This window comes from Syzygium oleosum, unplaced genomic scaffold (genome assembly GCF_021117445.2).
Source record: "Syzygium oleosum isolate NSW1041296 unplaced genomic scaffold, Sole_v2.1 Sole_v2.48, whole genome shotgun sequence".
Classification (NCBI taxonomy): Eukaryota; Viridiplantae; Streptophyta; class Magnoliopsida; order Myrtales; family Myrtaceae; genus Syzygium; species Syzygium oleosum.
In genome coordinates this window covers 1,870,236-1,889,896 of record NW_026607532.1, presented here as the reverse complement: position 1 = coordinate 1,889,896, position 19,661 = coordinate 1,870,236, and the positions used below count along the sequence as shown (strand labels likewise).

The following is a 19,661-nucleotide window of genomic DNA, read 5'->3' as shown; positions in this document are numbered from 1 at the left end:
AACAAATTTTTATTCTAGGAATATAATTTTTGTATCGTTATCAAATGCTATTTTTTGTTCAGAAATTCGCCTGGGGAATAGAAATTTTTATTTCTATTTAGAAATAGGATTGGAGAAGAGAAATTTTATTATTCACGCCTTTATTGCCACGATAGACGTCGGACATAAGGGCCTTTTTCGTCAAAGTTTTATTATAGCTACTTTCTTCTTTTCTTTTGGTCGAAAAAATATAGCAACTCGTCACAGGTTGGAAAATCTTCCCATCCACATTTCTTGTACACCTGATCTCCGGAACTCATTTTCCTCTGCGAAATAAACGAAGTGAAAAAAAGCCACCTCTCAAAGGCTCAACACCCTTTTTTCTGACCAAAAAGAAAAGCTCAACACCCTTTTACGTTTCTTGATTCTGCTTCCCATCTGCTTGAGAAAGCACAAGGAAGACAGCTAGAGAGACAATCAATCTGTAATGGCTGTTGAAGTGGCTGCTTTCTTGCTGAAAGAGAAGCTGCAGAATCTCAGAGCTGACCAAACCATAATATACCCGAGACTGAAGGGCAGAATCAGTACTGCCATCAACAATCTGCAACGGCTCTCGAGCTTCTTGAAAGACGCAGCAGAGTCGGACAATGCAGAGGACCAAGAAAGCGAGAGAACCAAGCTCTTGTCCTCCATCTACAGTGCAGAGGACACCATTGACACCTACCTCCTGAGAAGAGCCCAGCAGAGGCTCAAGGACTTGGTTCCTCTGTGGAGCCAGAAGGAAGTGAGCAAAGGGTTGAAGAAGTTAAACGATGACATCAGGGACTTGTCCTTTTTCTCTTCACTCGAGAAATGTCAGCCTCAACCTCAATCTCTTCAAAGCAAAGTTCCTGTAAATGTTGGAAATGCCACCACTTGTGAAGGAGGAAGCACCCACCGTTGGGAAAAGATCTCTCATCTTCTTGACCTGGAAACAGAGGCTGTGGTTCGGAAGCAGCACATGGAGGAGCTTGTGAAGGACTTGATTCCTCTGCCTCAGGAAGAACAAGAATTTAGGGTTCTTACTGTGGTCGGCTCGGGAGGCTCAGGCAAGAGCATGATGGTGAGATCGATTTGTGACAGGGTCGACATCAAGCAGCACTTCGAGTGCCGCGCTTGGCTCTGCGTGTCCAGGGACTTCAAGTTCAGAGATGTGGTAATTGATCTGATAGAGCAGGTCTCCATAACTCCGTTGAGTGGGATAGACCATTTGGGGGATGACATCTTGGCTGAGATGCTTCTCAAGGCGTTGATGCAGAAGAGGTATCTGATTGTGGTGGATGATGTTTGGAAAGTTGAGGATTGGCACAAGCTGACAATCCCCTTACCGGATTTGCAAAACGGAAGCAGAGTGATTCTTACCACTCGTTCTGATGAAGTAGCTAAATTGGCCGATCCGTGGGGCAATCCGTTACGGCTGCACCTGATATGTGATGCAGAGAGATGGGAATTGTTGAAGAAGCAAGTCGGTAAACGTGAAGGCAAATTGGGGGAATACAAGGATATGATCATGGCAAAGTGCCATTATTCACCTCTAGACATAGTTCTAATGGGTGGGATTTTGTCAACCACAGAGTCCAGTGAATGGCCTAGAATAGTCACCAAACTTCCGTCTGCCTGTGAAGGCCGGTTGACATCGTTGGACATCGTGTCTTTGAGCTTCCACGAGTTGCCGCCACGGTTGAAGGTATGCTTTCTGTATCTCGGTCTTTTCCCGAAAGCATTAGAGGTTCCGGTTCGGAGATTGTTGTGGCTGTGGCTGTCAGAGGGTTTCTTGAGTCCAACGCCTGCTGAGCGAGAAATGAAGCTTGAACCTGAAGATCTAGCTGACATGTGCTTCCAAATCCTAGTCTGGCGGAAGTTGATTGAAGTAACAAAATGGAAGTTGGATGGCAGCCCGAAAATGTGTCGCATGGCGGGTGTCATGCATGATTTCTTCTCTCCAAAATCAGTCGGTTCAGGTCTTTTCTACATTCGTGATAATGAAACCAAACTTCCTAAAAATCACAAGATTCGACGGTTCGTGGAGTATTTGGAAAGTGAGAAGATTTTGGACTATTCCATCGATGAAAATCTACGTTCTTTTGTGTCTTTCAACAACAAACTCAGGGGTAAGGCCAACAGAGGAATTGGTACATTTTTCAAATCCTTGGTCCATAAAAAGGGGTTTGTATTGCTAAAGGTCCTTGATCTAGAGGGTGTCTACAAACCTATGCTTTCTGAGATAGTGGGCAATTTACTTCTTTTAAGGTTTCTAGGCTTGAGATCGACAGCACTAGAATCAATCCCCTCGGCTGTCGGAAAGCTGCCGTGCCTAGAAACTCTGGATCTGAAGCACACTAACGTGACCACCCTACCCAACTCGATTTGGAAGGCGAAGAACCTTAGGCATCTGTACATGAACGATGTTCACGTCGACGCATTATTCCAGAAGCTGAGTAAAGGTTCTTTAAGCAATCTTCAGACACTGAGGGGGCTGTATGTCGGTAACGAAATTGTCGTGACCAACAGTTTGGATAGACTGGTTAACGTCCGGAAATTGGGACTGACATGTCACAAGAAGTCAGTGAAGGCTGTGGTAAAATGGGTTCTGCTACTGCCTAATCTTCATTCTCTGAAGTTGAGGTCAATTGATGAGTTCGGTAAGCCGTCGAACATTTACTTAGTGTCCCTGGAGAAACAGACCAAGCTCTGCAAGTTATACTTGCTCGGGGCACTAGTGAAGCAAGTAAACCTGAGCGGGGTACTCCCATCGTGCCTCAAGAAACTTACATTGTCAATGTTGGCACTGAAGGAAGATCCTATGCCAGTGCTGAGCAAGTTGCCAGAGCTAAGCATCCTCAGACTCTTTGCTCATTCGTATTTAGGACGTCAAATGACTTTCGATGGTGAGGGATTTCTGAAACTCAGGGTTTTGAAGCTGTGGATGCTCAACCAACTGAGGAGCTGGACAGTGAAGAAGGGAACGATGCCTATCTTACAAGAACTAGAAATCAGAGCGTGTAATGCGTTGAGGAAGATTGATGGAATCGAGCACTTGCAAGGCTTGAAGGAACTTACTCTGACTGATATGCCAGAGGATTTCATAGAAATAATCAAAAGAGGTGTAGGAAGGGAAATGTACATCAAAGTAAATGAGTGGAAGCTTTCTCGTCATCAGGTAGGTCTTTATTGCTCTCATGTTCAATTCTATCTGTATGTTATGCTTTCATACTCAGATTCATGTCAGTGATTTATCTGGTCGAACGGTTGAACCGCAATGAAAGTTGATGGTGATACAAAAAGATTTGGCTGTTGCTGCTTCTCTTAGTTTGTCAGAGCTAGCTTTCATCGTGTATCTACAATCTTGTAGCTAAGTTGTTTTTTTTGCTAAACTTGTAGCTAAGTTGTTAATCTCTCTCAAGACCGAACTTGATGATTTCGTCCAGAGTTTACTCTGATCTGTGCTATAAATTTAAGTTGCGCAAGTGGCGTTGGAAGAGTTTTTGTGAGTGTCAGGTTATTTTGCATTGATCTGGACTTACTTTTTTGTGGTTGATCTTTACAGGCAAATCAGGTCCAGACTGCAGATGAAGATGATTGGTACGAAGACGAGGATGACAGCAACAGCTATGTTGAAGAAGAAGAAGAATACTATAAGGAGGAAGGAGATGAAAGTGGTGAAGTTAATGTAGATGGACAAGAAGATCACAACGAAAGTGTTGATGAGAAGTGAACAAAACAAGTTTGAGTTTGTTGTTTAAATCTGTTCTATTATTGTTCATAGCAAATACACTGCTTGCGGGAACTTTCTATTAGTGTATGTACATATCTTGCTCAGTTGCAGAACCAAGTGCTTGTTTTCTTAAGAAAGAACTACTTTGTAACATTCTGTCATTCAAGTGTTTGATGATCGAACTAGTACAGATTTCAATTAATGCTCCTATTATATGTGATCACGCTTTGTACCATCTGCTTTGATTTCCTGCATGAGTGTGAAACACAATTACTCTCCTGTATCCGTGAAGCCGGCCTTGCTACAAATTCAAGAGAACCTCAGTTAGAAGGACATATTCCCAACATGTGAATTGAATCAGTGGATGTCGATTCTTTACAGGGATGTTATCGAGAAAAAGCAATTCAACTCGGGCTTCCCATCTCGTAATTATTCAAAGCTCTAGTCCAAGAATATTAGATTCAGATATTAATCAGAACGCGAGGTTTATAATTGTCGAATCATCTAGGCAAATACCGAACGGCTATATGCATTGTATATTATTAATGAAGACAAGATTAATTTTCAAGATGGTATACTAAACTTATTAGTGCAGTAATTAATTTGGTCTCGTAATTCTTCATAAAGCTGTTATACAAGCTCTTATGAGGTCGTTTATTTGGTCGTCAGAGTCGAGAATACTCGAGATCTGCACATTCAAAACGGGTTATTGGAATGTATGGCCTTTTGTCCCAATTCCTAATGCATGATTACCAAGAGACAAAAATATTGTTCATGTGAAAATTTCATATATGTAGCAGGAATTTGAACTAATGCCACGGAAAATGGGGGTCCGAACAAACAACGGAAGCAACTATCGGTGTTTTTAAGTTATTTTGGCTGCAAGACCACATGTTCGTATGGTTTTATCATCAACTTCTTTAAGCAATAATGAGTCATTTTTAAAGCATTTCGTGCAGGATTTGATTATAGACCAGAGCAAGGTATAGCGATAATGGAATAACTTTTGGATATAAAAAGACCAAGACCTCCCTTGACCCTATTATATATATCGAATTACTAATATAAAAAGACCAAGACTAATATAAAAATGACCGAGACCTCTCTTGATCACCTAACTGCACATGCAAAACTGCAGAGGGATTGAATTTAAGCGACTTCCATCACCATCTCACCTTACTAAAAATGTGAACTTGAGCAAAGACTTGGAATGCATTTGCTGATATTTAATGGTTAAATATGTCCCCGTTGCATCGTATGACAGGACTTCTTCTAATGGGTTCAATACAAATATATATATATATGTATATATTTGGTCGCTCGGTTCAATATATTTAAGAGCTTTTGTTTATTGTTGACATTTGACTTTTAGCCGATGCGTCATACAAAGGTTAAAAAACTTGAGATTAGGGGTCCCTAATCGTGACAGGGCCCGTTTCTCGTAAAAAAGAATCGTTTTAGTATTTTTTTTTAGCAAAATTCAAGTTGCAATGTATTCTGTCTAAGCTAAGACATTGATTTCACCAATAATCCAGAAAAGTGTCAAGAGTTGACTTTTTGGTCAAATTATTAAAGTCAACCACTTGTCAAATTTTTCAAAAAAATCAAAAAATCCTTAAATCAACTCCTTTTTACCTTAATTTGACTTTTGCAATATCAATTTATAAAAATTAATGGTAAAATTTAACGGAAACTAACGGAGGGTAAATTTATCATAGGTGTACCAGTTTGGGATTTTTTGTGGTAAAAAAAATAATTTGGGGTAAATTTGTCACTTGTGTACCAGTTTATGGTTTTTCGTGGCATTAACCCTTTAATCTTCTAATTATATAAATTTCATAAAAATCCAATGTCATTTGGTTGGTCCGATGCTCGCTCCAAAAAGACGATCAATTCTAGTGTATGATTTGTGTTTCTGGTTTTGTATTGATGGATTTTGTTTTGCAAATTTGATATAGTTCAAGTCTCTTTTTGCAAAAAAGTAAAACTATTGTGCATAGGGATCTAAATGAGTAAACTAGAAAGTTTGAGGAATGGATAGCAAAGTTTAGCGTGTCAATTTGGACAAAAATTGGACAAGGTCAATTTCGGCCTCCAAAACTATTTCTAATGAAAGATTTGCAAAAACTTGCAAATTTAAAAAAGATCAAGGATTTTTTTGCAAAAATTAAAAATATGAAATTCGTTAGTAACTGAACGAGTTAGCTGTTTGTTGAATATGGCAGGATTTTGAAATTTCCAGACATTTTTCCATAATTTTCATATTTTAGGTTGAAATAGGGTCCGAGTCTGGAGCAATGTTGGTTTTGGGTCAATCGCAATCTAAACGGGTCGAGTGGTCTAAACAACATTCAAAGTACACTTCATGAGGATTCTAGGGATGCCTGAATAATTCAAAACGGATTCCATTTAGTGGGTCAATTGAATCAAAACATAATTGCCTAGAATCAGTAGAAATGAATAAGTGATCCAATCATTGGCTCACTAATTGTTTGATCATTGCCCGAGGCTAATTGGCCTAAATGCATGATTAATTAGGGCCTCTGCATGTGATTGTTAGATGTATGTTTAGGGCCGATGCATGATTCAATTGGTAGCTTAATGGGATGATTAGATTAGTGATTAATGATCTTGTCCATTGCTTTGTGAATGCAAGTGTTGGTCAATTATCATTAATCTCAATTAATGAATCCTAGCTAATTAAGAAGTGGTTTGTGACGATTGAAGTGCATGAAATCAAAGGCTGATCCCAAGGCCACTCCATGATTGCTTTGATGAACTTCGCTCATTGATTGCTTTAAGAAAATGCATGTTATGCGTGATGAATGAATGAGAAACCGACACCTATGAAGAGATGGTCAATGGCGGTCCATGGAGGAGGCAGTCGAAGGTTCTCAATGGCGGTGAAAGATCGATGTCCCTTCCGGTCTTAAACATTTGTAATAGTTTTAGACTAGTTTCATTCTAATTGAACATTAAACCTAAGTCTTAGCTAGATTAGGCTACAACTAATTAAATTAAATTAGACTTAGCTTCACATTTAATTAGGGTAGTTTAGCCTAAGTTCTTTCATAATCAAATGATTAGAATTAGGGTCGCCTTAGTCTTCAATAGCAAGCTTCCAAGAGTTCATGTCACGAGGCTCAATAACAAGGTCATGTAATATTCTTTGCCCAAATTTGTATCAGGTTTTTATTTTCACACATAGATAATTGCTTTCAATTCATTGGATGTTTAATTTCCGCATTGCATTTCAATTCATCAAGTGTTAGTCGCTTTTTTCTAAAATAGGATTAGGACAAGATTAGAATCATAATGAACTCCCCAACAAAAACGTTTGCATGGACACCTAGTGGCTTTTGAGACCTTAAGGATGCATAAGTGGTAAACCAAGATTACATGATCATTTAGGAATAAAACCAACTAGTTAGATACTAAAAAAGCGCTAATAGAAATATTAGCGTAACCAATTTCCCGTTCCTAGAAATCTCTAATTACGTAGAAATCGAGCCAACTCTCCCATGTCTTTCATTGGGTTATACCCGACCCCCAATAATGGCTAGTGGCAACTCCAAGTAAATACTTAGGTTGTAATGAACTTAAGAAATAATCCCGTGTCACATGAGGTATGGAATTGGGAGAGTTCGCGCTCTTAATTGATGGACTGATTGGGTGGACAAAAGATGATGTGTTTGAACTGTCTTTTCTATGAATCATTCGGACTGTCTTTCAAGCAATACCTCTAAATCTATTCCCGAGGGTGGCCCCTCGAGGGTAGGTCGCGACAGATTGGTGACTTCATTAGAGACTTGGTTACGAACCTAAGTGGACTTAGGCCGTAAAAAACTTGTTGGTTGTTTTTACTAACGTGGTGGTTTACGTTGATAGAGCGTGTCAAAGTCACGTGGAAAACAAGGTTAGTCCACTAACACCGTGTTAAATGGTTTGTAGGTTAAAGGTTATAAGGAGTGGTGTTTTTCTAAACCCCTTGTTTTTTAGGTGGCGACTGGATGTATGGCATGAATGTGGAGATTATATTGAAGCAGTGTTTACTTAACTTTTATTGCATGTTTACTTTCGTTAGCACTACACTTCGTACACACAACCCACGGTCAAAAACCCCCGATCGCACTAGGAAGGCTATTAGGACATATTGATAATGGAACCCATGTGAGTAAATACTCGTGGTAATCTATTCTCAATCCCGCTCATCTTGATTAGTAAAAAGTGCACAGGCCACATTAGTAGCGAAAGGTAAATTCTTTTTATCTAATCAAGGTGAGGACCTTAAACCTTTAGAATCCCACTTTTAGGCATCAAACCTCACAAGTTTGCACGCGCATGTCTTTGTGATTTGCCATTCCCTTTCATTGGTAGGGTTGTATGTATCGCTCCAATCTTTCATTTACCATTCTTTCTTCTACACAATTTGAAATTTCATGTCATTTTCTTTTTGTAACACTTGGTTCTAAAAGGAAACTCCAATGTTCTTCCATTCACATTTCTAGAGCGATAATTTTTTAGCTTGCCTAGGAAAGAGGGTAATCTAATTCCTAGGGTCTTTCTTCTAGAATTCTTCGATTTCATGGTCTTTTCATTCACAAAAAAGAACATGGATCCCTTAGTAATCCACGTTGTCACTCAAGTTTGCACGTTCAAGAGGTTTATTGGCATGATCTTACGTGAAACCTTCGTGTCACTCAATAGATTCAAAGAAAGCGGGGTAGGCACTCTTAAAGCACCCATAAGTTTACTCCAAATTTGGCTAGTTTCTCACTTTAAGGAGTTTAGCTTAGTCATGATAATCTTAGGTGATTGCAAATGTGTCATTATTTTTTACTTTTTCGAGATAGAAAAAAATTCTTCCCATATTGGTCATTTTCCGTATGAATTAAGTTTTAAAGAACCTCGCTCCTAACCAAATCTTATAGTATGTTTGTTGGTTAGGAATTCTCGAGGTACACCTTACTAATGGACTAGACAACATGATTCCACTCTTGGGTCTCACGGGGTCTATGTCATATTACTCTTTAAGGGTGGTTTGTCAATATCGTACACTTTAAGAGATCCCACCATCCTCAAGTTGGGGTTATATTGTTTTGACTATTGCAAAGAGGTCCTCAAAGGGGACCAAATTGCGAATTTGAAGAAATAGTTTGTCACGCCCCGACTCGGAATCAAGATCGATGCTTGTTGATCCATCCTGACCAGTTCGGGCTCACGACTCGCGGAAATACATTAGTGCATCCCGTTCATTTTTAATCAATGCGCAAGCGAAAGCAAATAGAAATAAATAAGACAATATAAGCAACCGTCGCATGTTGTATTTACATGATCCATGCTTATTTTGACAAGCCCTCTTTCGGGCCCTTGTAAACCACACTCATATTTTACATGCCAACTTCAAAGGCGGTTCCGCACACGAGGCAACTATGGACAAACAAAACTTTGGCTTGGTGATCTTACTCTCACTATTTCTAACGGCTACTTGCTCCTCGCTCCACACTCGTCTCCTCCCCGCATCCCATCCGTCTAGCTGTTTTACACCCTGCCCATGACCTGTCCCGGAGCCAGCCCGCCTGTCCCGCCAAACGGCCTGCTGAACCCACATAGGGGTCCAACCCAATCTCCGTTCGCAAGGCGATACCACGCCACGTACGGGTGAGGAACCAATTCCTCATGGCCTTCATCCACCATCACGTAAGTCGTGATCCGACAGTAGGTGCAACCCTCTCGGGCATCTATCACCATGAGCAACTCGGCTCTTATCTCCATAGGATTACCAAACTGGGTTGGGGGAGACGCCATCCTACAGATCTGAAAAGAGGAAAAACAACGGGAAATGAGTTGGGGATTAATAAGTGAAAACACTAATATCAAGCGATGATGAATCAATCGCCATTCACATAAGTTGGCCCTTACTGTACCGGCATCGATGGCAAATAAATAGCAAAGATTCATGTTACGAGACAACAAAAGAACATCAAGCATGGTTGTCACGTGTGAACAATACTGGCCAAAGAAGGAACAAGCAATAATCGATTAAGTAACCGAGAAACGGCCCAAGCAAACTGTGTTACAACGCATCTCAACTTCCTTTTCCGATATTAGGGAATTCACTTACTCAACGTAATACTAGAACACGAGAGAAAAGAAAGCAAGTGGCATGTAGCTTGAGCACGGGAAAAGGCTTGAGCATAGGAAAAACAGGGTCTCGGGCGTGATTTCTCCAAATGGCCGAACAACAAGGAGGAAGAGGAAGATCGGTTGGTGTGTGTATGTGTAGGTGCGAGAGCCTTCTTCTTCATGTGGGCTTCCCTATTTATTGTGTCTAATACTTGAAGAAGAAGCAAAGCAATAATTGCATTGCCCCTAAGTCAAGTGACCATAAAAGGCATTAATGAGCTATGGCCAAAAGACATGATGAAGTGCCATTAAGGAGTTTTAATATGGCCTTATCCTCTCTCTCTCTCTCTCTCTCTCTCTCTCTCTCTTCCTTGGTTGACTCTCCTTCGGCTCCCTCTTCCCTTGGCCGACTCCCCCATTGTTTTATGTGCATTATTGGTGACCATGAGTCACCTTGCTGCATTAGTAGGGCTGGACAACTCAGCTGATCAGAAATAAAGAAGGGGACACCTAAGCTTGGGGTTCAATTATTAGTGGCATCTAGAGAGAACTTGACTTGATCAACAATTTTATCCTCTTGTTCTCTCAATATCTGAACCGTGAGACCTTGTCTAGACCTCCTGAGTATGCTGGTTTCACTCACAAACTACTCGGGCCAATCGGTTTACACAAAAGTGACTAATCAATATTTACCCCGCATCATACTTATTCTGCTAGTTTTCTGAGGGTTTTCCATGCTTGGTACACTCGTTTGACCCGAGGTTTGGTGTAGGAAAACCTCCACATATGGCCAAGTATGACCAAGCAAATGTCTAAGTCCATTGGTGTCAAGTCGGGCCAGTCGGGTTGTCCAGGCGCGTGGCCTGTCTGACCGGGCTTGACTGGGCGCATGGCCTGGCACGCTGTCGGGCTGCACGAGCACACGGTCGGGTAGATGGCTGGGCGCGTGGCCGGGTGCGTGGCCGAGCGCATGGGCGCGGTGCTGGGCTACACGAGCGGTGCACTGAGCACAATGCTGATCCGCATGGGCAAGGGGGCCGGTCTATGGACTAAACACATACATTGGCACATGAATGGGCAAAATGCATGGCTCATGGCCAAGTCTCTTGGGCACGGAATTAGGTCGAAGCTGAATTTGACGGGCACATTGCCTGGTATAAGGATCAGGCACAATGACTGACACACAATCGGGCACGTAGCCAATCCGTGGCCTAGTTGATGGGCACATTGGCCAGTCATGTCTGGGCAAGAGGTCTGGCCAGCGCGGCTGGCGCACAGCCTAGTCCGCAGCGAAGCCATTAGACTCGTGGCCTGGCACATGGCTTGTCCATGGCCTACTTGGCTCGACGCAACGATTCGTGGCCGATTCGCGATCGGTCCACGTTCGAGTGTCAACGACCCATGGTCCACCCTAGGATGTCATGTAGCTTCATGGAATTCAGTACCCCGGAATTAACTCATGGTCATTCGTGACCGATGCATGGCTGTGCGGTATCACCCGCGATCGACACATGCCGACACGATACTGATCCATTTCCGGACCGTCCCACTATCGGCTCTTATGGTCGAAGGGTCAATCCACAGTCATATCACTCTAATCATCTTGCGTGATCAGAAAGTTATTCCACTGTCGATCCCTAGGCTAATCCATGGACAATCTTTCGATCGACCCACAATCAATTCTCAGTACACTTGTTTTGACCATATTGTCTGTTCTATTATCGACCCTCGGCTCGACTACTCGCTCATTCTATCACTATTTACCTTTGGCCACCGAGGTCCAAATTCGGGGATGTCACATAGTTAATGAATTGTCAATATGTGGTACAATTGCTGCCCAATGCCCATCCTCATGGTCGATGACATGGAGGGAGAAATGAAGATACACTATGCATCAATGGACTACATACACGTGACATTCGAAAAATTCATGCAATTCCAATTCATGTCACATGTGAAAATTTAAGTCAAGCGATTAATGTGGTAGCAGCAGAAGACCCGAATCTCACTATCGTGTTTGTAATTTTTGACAAATGATTTTATTAAGATTGAATTGCTGAATGTTTGTTCATGGATTGATTTGCCATAGTGGCAGTGAAGCACGTAATGCCACATTGATTGATAACGGAGACTCATACGTTCCGAATTTATATAACGATTGAGTGATGGGTTAGAAATATTACTGCGTTAAGTATTTCCTTACGTTCGGTAAGTTTTGCTAAACATTTTGATGGGTTCAAAATATTTTTCTGAGTCGTCAATGTTTAAAATAGACACCGGCTCTCTTATTTTCATACCGATTCAGCTAATGTTTTGGCAATTATTAAATATCTACTTTGGAAACCATATGATTGAGCCATTTGTCCTTCTTTGAACTATACCACATGCCCTTGATGACATTATGCTCAGCCTAAGCAAATGACACAATGTGCTACGTCATCTAATTTAACCTTAGCCCATAAATGCCATTGATGAATCACTCCTTACTTGGCCGATGGAGATGAATTCTTCCCAAATATCGCCCTTTGTGGCTAATCTTGTTGAGCCACTTGTGCCTAGCTACTTACTTAGAACCACACGAAGCATACTTATTGAAACAACTTACCTCTCTACCTTTAGATTTAATGATTCTATCCTATGAGCATTTATTTACATTAACCATGGTTGAGTTAGCCCATTTCTTCATTCTTTGCCGAAGCGGTATATTAAATTCGGTGAAGAGCTTTCAAAGGCAAAGTCCCCACTCCATTTACTTTACCGATCAACTTCTCACTTCCCTTCAATTCTCGTTTTCAATTCCCAAGAGTAAAAGTGAAGGTCCCACGTTCATATTATTAAAGTTTATGTCCCAATCTTTCGAGTTGGACGAGATAAATCATTAATTTGCTCTACGTTCCATAAATGGGTTTTAACGTTTCAAAGGCTAGAGTTGTTGATGTCCATTATTGTTTATTTTTCTTTGAAGGGATCTAAGCTTGATTTTTAGTCAAGTCATTCTCAAGGTAAGTGAAAGCTCTAGGGACTAAGTTAGGTTATTCTTCTTAGTACTCTTGACTTAATTTGATAAGTTCTTGCATGTTTTTGAGGCATTCCAGTGTATTCCATAAGAATTGATAGCATATTTGATGGAAAAAGTGTGAAAATGGAGGAGTTGTCAAATTGGAAGTATGAAACCAAGCTAAAGGAACTTTTCTGAAGGTATCGGGTCATAATAATGAAGTTGTTGATTTCTATGGAAAGTTGCTGAATTCAACAAGAAGTTACCGATTTTCTGAGTTGCAAAATAATAATAATAATAATAACTTTCTGGTCTCGGTATGTTGTCCATTGCAAGGTGTACCTTAGAATTTTATTGTCTACATGAGAGTGAACAAGAGGTAAGAGGGTTTTACTACATGTGTAAGTAATGTATAAAAAGTCATGGTGTTCACATTTGAGTGAAATGATCTGAGTATCTCATGTTGATTTTTGAACATATTTTTGTAAGAGAAATGTAAATAATGATATGAAAATGTTTTGTCGTCCACAAAATCATAGCGACGATGCCTCGGAGTTGAGATACCTCGCGGATCGAGATGCCCCATCGGATGTTATGGGATGCCTCGGAGTTGAGATGCCCCATAAATCGGGAAGACCCGATCAAATAATGAATATGATGCATGCTCATGTGTATATATACATTCATGATGATAAGACATTGGGTGATACTGGTGCATTATGATATACTATGTCATCCACCCGCAATCGAGTGAACATATTATGCAATAGTGTATGTCATGATGGAAAAAAATAATAATAATGAGTAAGCTCATGCATTTAAGTATTGTTTGATTGCTTGCGCATGTTCATATCAGGGTGAGTGCGAAGGTGAATTCCTACCTTAAACTTAGATATTTCATTTACTAGGCCTCGACTCATTCCTTTATTTTTCTAGACATGTAGGATGGATCCTCTACTGCCATCGATCTTCGGATACCCGATATATGTTGATTACGTATATGAGGATGTGTTTGTACCTGAGTGGGAGATAGTGTATACTAAATGTACTTCCACGGTGCGGGTCGACGTAGGACTTATAGGATGGGTTCCTCCCAATACGTCGCTTGGTACGTGAATAGGGAGGGTGAGTTGATCGGACCACTTAGAGATTTCAATGGTCCTCTAGGTCCCGACGATGGTGGCTTGCTGATGGGTGAGGTTATCGACCCATAGCGATGGAGGGACGGTTGTATAGGCAGGATTTTGAGCGTAAGAGTGTGGTAGTGGAAGTAGGAGACCTCACCCTTATCCCAGGTGTTTGTATTTTATGTTTTCTATGGAAACTATGATGTAAGAATATTGTTATATTGGATGCATATGTATACTATGTTTATGAGTTTCTTTATAAATGGGATGATATGAAAATTTTGTCTCGCTTCCACATGCGAATAAAAACATAAGAGATAAGAATATGGTTAAGATACGTGTAGAGTGTAACGTTATGGGGCATCACAATATGTTGCCACATCGGATCCGAACTCAATATAGACATCCCCAACGTCCCCCAGAAGCCAACTCAATAACAAGCCCAAGTTGAGCAAGCTCGAAGGGAAAGGGATGTAGCTTTAGCCGAAGTGGAACGTTTGACTCAAGTAAACAAATGTCTCGGCCGGATGCTTTGAAGAAACCCATTGGGAGCGTTAGTTATATTCCAGTAGAGTTTCTTTTTTAGGCATTTCTTTCAATTTCCTTAGAGGTGATGTATAGGATTTCCTTTATGCATTCTTAGCAATGATACATAGAAATTTCCTTTCATTTTCTTAGATGATGTATAGGATACAAACTTCGATGTAATTAGTGAAGTTTTTCTTTCATGTATTTTTTTCGGAAATTCTAATGGAATACGGAAGGAGTATTTTGATTAATCACCAAATGTTACCCATTCAATTGTATAATTTCTTATGAAATTTTTTTACTAAGAAGTCATATTCATTCATTTTTAGTCATATTTTTTAGGATAGCTTTCTTCACAACATTTGATCTTGAGGACGTAAAACATACAAATATCGAGCCAATTTTGAGACTCCAAGTTGAAATCAAATTTCCCCAATTTTTAGCCAATTAGGAGTTTTGATCTATTCATCATGATTAATGCCGATTAGACCAAATTGAGCCCAATGAAATGTGCACAATTCAATTCCAAAATCAATTTTTACAAATCACTACCATTTGGTATAATTTAACAAAATTAGTGGACCATGATTGACAAAATCAAGAGGGATTAGTGCAGTTAACACAATTAAGCTCGACCCATCTTAGACTAACATTCAATTTTATCAATTGAGGTTCAATTTGGCCAATTGAGCTTCGATTGTGTGCATTGGTCTGGTTCATGGTGCAATTTTGGTAGAAATTGGAGAAATTAAAGCATTATGTGTTGATTCGATCGAACCAAATTAGTTCAAGTCAAACTGGATCGATCCAATCGAATTTGATTTGATTCAAATCATTAGGATAATTTTTAATTTAGCTTAATTGAACAAAATCAGGAAATTTGGAAGAAAAATTGGACAAAAAATCGAACCTGTTCAACTCGGTTTAACTGGCATGACCAACCAAAATTTTCTTGCCAGTGGTTGCCGTCCGATCAGCATCGACCAGCTAGTTGACCAGCCCCTCTCCCACATGAAGAAATTACAAGTTTGTCCCCATTAGAAATTACCAATGTGCCATTACTTAGTCATTAAGCAATCCTTGCCATGTCATCAATTCATGTGAAGATGTAATCCTAGCCATTCATTGTTCACGTGCTCTTGGCCATCCAAAATGACAACTCATCAATCCATGTGTTGAAATTTCAACTAAAGAGGGTCTTTCTCAATGATTAAGCATTCAATCTTAGCCATTGGATTAACCCAAAGGGCTAGGATTCAAATTAGGAGAACTATATATTGATTTTCTAAAAACACAGGGGGGCTTCAGCCATATTTTCAGAAAAAATTCTCTCTCTAAAGTCACTCTCTCTCTCGCGCGCGATATCCTCTTAGCTAGCCTCCTTCCTCGCTGTCGCCGGCCCTATTCTGGTGAACCACTAGTTTGCCAATCACTCTCATGAAGCCTTGAAGCTAGTCGCAATCGGAATTTCACCTAAATATTGCTAGACGACCACAAAATCGATCGAAATTCCTTTCTGCGTGATCATCGTGCTCCACGCCGGTGATCCATGATGCTGGTTCCAGCTTAGCTCATGTTGACACCTAAATTTTGACGACTTAGTTATTCATTTTTTCGAATAAAAAATTAGGGAACGATCCCGGCCCTTAAAAAAATCATTTTAATTGCAAATAGATATTAGGAGCATTTGCATCAGTAATTAGGCTCATATAATTGCATTTGTATTGGACCGGCAACGGATGAACTCGAGTGAATGGTTTTTAGCTTAAAGGGACTAAGCCCGCAGTTACTAAAATCATGTGCGTCAAGTCAGGAAAATCTGTTGAATATTTGAAACAATAAAGCTTGATGTTATCAAGATTTTTGGTCACAAAGAATGCAATCGGCGTGGATTCCAGTATATTTGTACGTGCTCAACTATTTGGGAAAGTAAGTATGAAGGAGGAGCGAGGCGAGGACAGACTTGCGGGATTATTGGCCCACCACTCTTATTTGTAATGCGAAGAAAGATATAGAGAAATAATACATGATACATATACACTCATAAGTAGGAGAGTAAAAAAAAGATAATGGAGGAATAGTGGAATCTTACTGATTCTTTTTATTCAGATTTCCTCTTTTGCAGTACAAGGAGGGCACTATAAAAGGAAGATATAGAGAAATAATACATGATACATATACACTCATAAGTAGGAGAGTAAAAAAAAGATAATGGAGGAATAGTGGAATCTTACTGATTCTTTTTATTCAGATTTCCTCTTTTGCAGTACAAGGAGGGCACTATAAAAGGTGGGGAGTTTCGACCAGAGTGGGGGGCTTCGCAGAACCCAAAAAGAGGAAATTCGTGAGAAGGCCACACATATTGAATACACGGCCATGATTATGGGGAAAGCCGAGAAAAAAGAGAAGGCGTGAAAAAGAGAGAAAAGGAGTCTCTCGGCCAAACCTTGGCCGAGATGCCCACACGGCCAGACCTGTGGCCGTATCGCTCGACGCCGCATTGCCCTCCGCCGTGACGTCCAGCCTCTTGGCTGCTCCACGCTTGCTGCTCCGCTGCTGCGACACCTGCTATTTCCACCGTGAACCAAAAAGCTCCTGTGACGAGCTGCTCCAATATCGAGTCCGCTGCCCTATTTGCTGCTGCACTTCCAGCGTCCATACACTATACCGACGAGCGCCAGCCCACAACAATTCTTCCAGCGAGCCAATGCACAAAGGCGAGGCCTCGGTACCGCACCTGCAGTTTTCCCGTGTCCATCCGCTGCTCGCTGGTGTCTTCGCTTGTTCTCTGTGTTCTATTCACATCATATTGACTCAGCCAATCTTCCATCCGTCGTTTGCGAGGAGTCAAGCAGTGGCCAATAGAGCAATAATTAAATAAAGAAGTGCTTCAGTGGAGAAAGAAGCAAAAGAATTCATCTTTTTCTCTCCCTGTCAAGGACGATTTTTGTTTGCAGGTTCACGAGAGGACAAAATCGAGTGCAATTGGTGGAGAATGAGTTCGCTGCTGAAGGAGACAACATCATGCTCTCGGGATCCCGCGTTCTCCGCAAACAAATAACATGAAGGAAGGACAAACGTGTGGAGTCAAGCTTCGTCCCCGTGCTTCTCGCCATAGGTTCTCCTCACTCTACTGTGCTTGCCGCCTCTTGCCAATCACCACGAGTCACCACGAGCTCCCCACGGCCAGCTTCGTCCGTGCCACTGTCATCACCATCAAGCACCACCCCCATTGAGTCCGTGATCCACAATCCTGATCCGGTGTTAAGTTCAAATTTGAAAAGTTATTTGCGCATTTAGGTAAAAATTTTATCCGAATCAATTTGGATATTTTATTGCTTATTTTGTGCTTATTGTTACTTAACTTTGCATATTTGAGTGATAGGCACAATATCGATGTTATCTCTTAATCCGCAACATAATATAATCTTTTGATTCTATCTATAAGCCCTTAGATGGAATTATTAGATTGCGCGGTTAGAAAATTTATCTTGATCTTTAAGTCCTAAGATTAGGATATTGATTCTATTTTTGCGGAAATATCAAGTTGATTGGATAATATTCCTTATTTGAATTGATTGGACGTTTATCTTTTGTGGCGAATGATATCTTGATTGATTTGAATGTTCATCCTTAATTGTTTTCCTTATATAAAGAAAATACCAAAAACATTATGTGCATGTCATATAATTTGCATGTTAGGAAATCACATGTCATATAGATTAGTCTTAATTTTAAGATAAAAGAAAACCCCAAAAAATATTAGATTGCTCTAGTGTGTTTATTTGCTTTATTTCCTTGCAACTTATTTGCTTGCTTTGTTAATTCATTGTTATTTTTAATGGTTGCGCACCCGCATGATCACTTCCTGCATGTTAGTAATCTAGGTTAAAATCAATTCAAACAGCCTGCATGAATGTTTTCAAAAAAATGAAATGGTACTGAAAGGGCGTTAGAGTAATCTAGCGTAATCAAGTCCCCGAACTCATTTAATCTCTGGTTCGCAGAAGTAAAGTAATTCTCCCACACTTTACTTGGGTTTCTAATTGACCCACCAAAAATAGATTAGTGGTGACTCCTAAATGAAAATAATTTGCATGTTAAGAACTAGAACCTAAGTCGTGAATTGGTATGGGCTTGGAATAGCCCGAGCTTAGTTTAGGCTTAGTAATCCATTAGTCAACTCCTAGGTGGCGCACCTTGAGGTAAGGTCGCGACAGCTCTCGATCGTCCGCAGGTGTTCTTTAGCTTCCAAACCTTACGACAACACTTCTCAGCTTGTCCTTGGCATTTTCAGTGAGGCATCCTCATGGCCAGAGCTCACTGAAAATGCCATAGGATCTCTTTCATTTAGCTAGATTTTGTAGTTTAGTTCATTCGAAATTTACTAGTTCAAAATTTTCACCGATTTGTTTACTTGTTCGAGATAATTGCCAAGCTTCCGTGGTGTCTTCAAAACCATTTCAGTGATTGATTATCATAATCATCACCACAAGTCTATCGGAGAGGCCTATTAGCTCGATTGATCATCGAAGTTACTATAATCAAGATGAGTTAGATAAACTCAAAAAATCTCTAGCAAAATCATGTTTAGGCCGAGACTTGAAGTAAAGATAAAGCATGCTACGGTGTTGAATATGTTTTTAGACCAATGTATGTTAGAAAAATCATGCTTAGGATTGATTAACAATGATTTCACTACATGTTTATGATTAAATGAATGTTTAGGATGATCACTTCTGGAAATTTGTTATTATGTGATTGAATGTTCATGAAAATTGATTGAAAGTGACTGTAGTGTTGGAAATTGATTGTTGATGATCGAATTGGCTTGGTTATTCATGATTAGGACTTAGAAACGCAAAATAGTTTTTACTGTAAAATTCAAGTCTATCAGACCTCCTATGTGTTCTCGGATTTTGAAATAATTCTTCATGAAAGTTGTAACTGAGATTTCAAGCTTTCTAATGATATAAATTTCATAAATATCCAAGTTCAAGGACTTGTTTACAAAAATTCAAAACATGAAATTTGTTAGTAACTGAACGAGTTAGCTGTCTGTTGAATTTGGCAGGGTTTTGAAATCTCTAGACATTTTTCCATAATTTTCAAATTTCATATCCAAATCGGGTCTATTTCGGGTCATTTC

At 40.2% G+C, this 19,661-nt stretch overlaps 1 protein-coding gene across 2 annotated transcripts; it reads left to right on the top strand.

Moving 5' to 3' along the window:
• Window positions 1–221: 221 nt before the first annotated feature.
• LOC130136725 (disease resistance protein RPP13-like) lies at window positions 222–3,921 on the top strand. Of its 2 annotated transcripts, none has more exons than XM_056306933.1 (2): window positions 222–3,178; window positions 3,575–3,921. In XM_056306933.1, exons 1-2 carry the CDS (start codon window positions 467–469, stop codon window positions 3,731–3,733), a joined length of 2,871 nt encoding a protein of 956 aa, XP_056162908.1. In that variant the 5' UTR covers window positions 222–466; the 3' UTR covers window positions 3,734–3,921. The 2 variants fall into 2 exon arrangements, with proteins under 2 accessions (XP_056162908.1, XP_056162907.1); XM_056306932.1 differs by having other exon boundaries at window positions 3,566–3,921.
• Window positions 3,922–19,661: the final 15,740 nt, after the last annotated feature.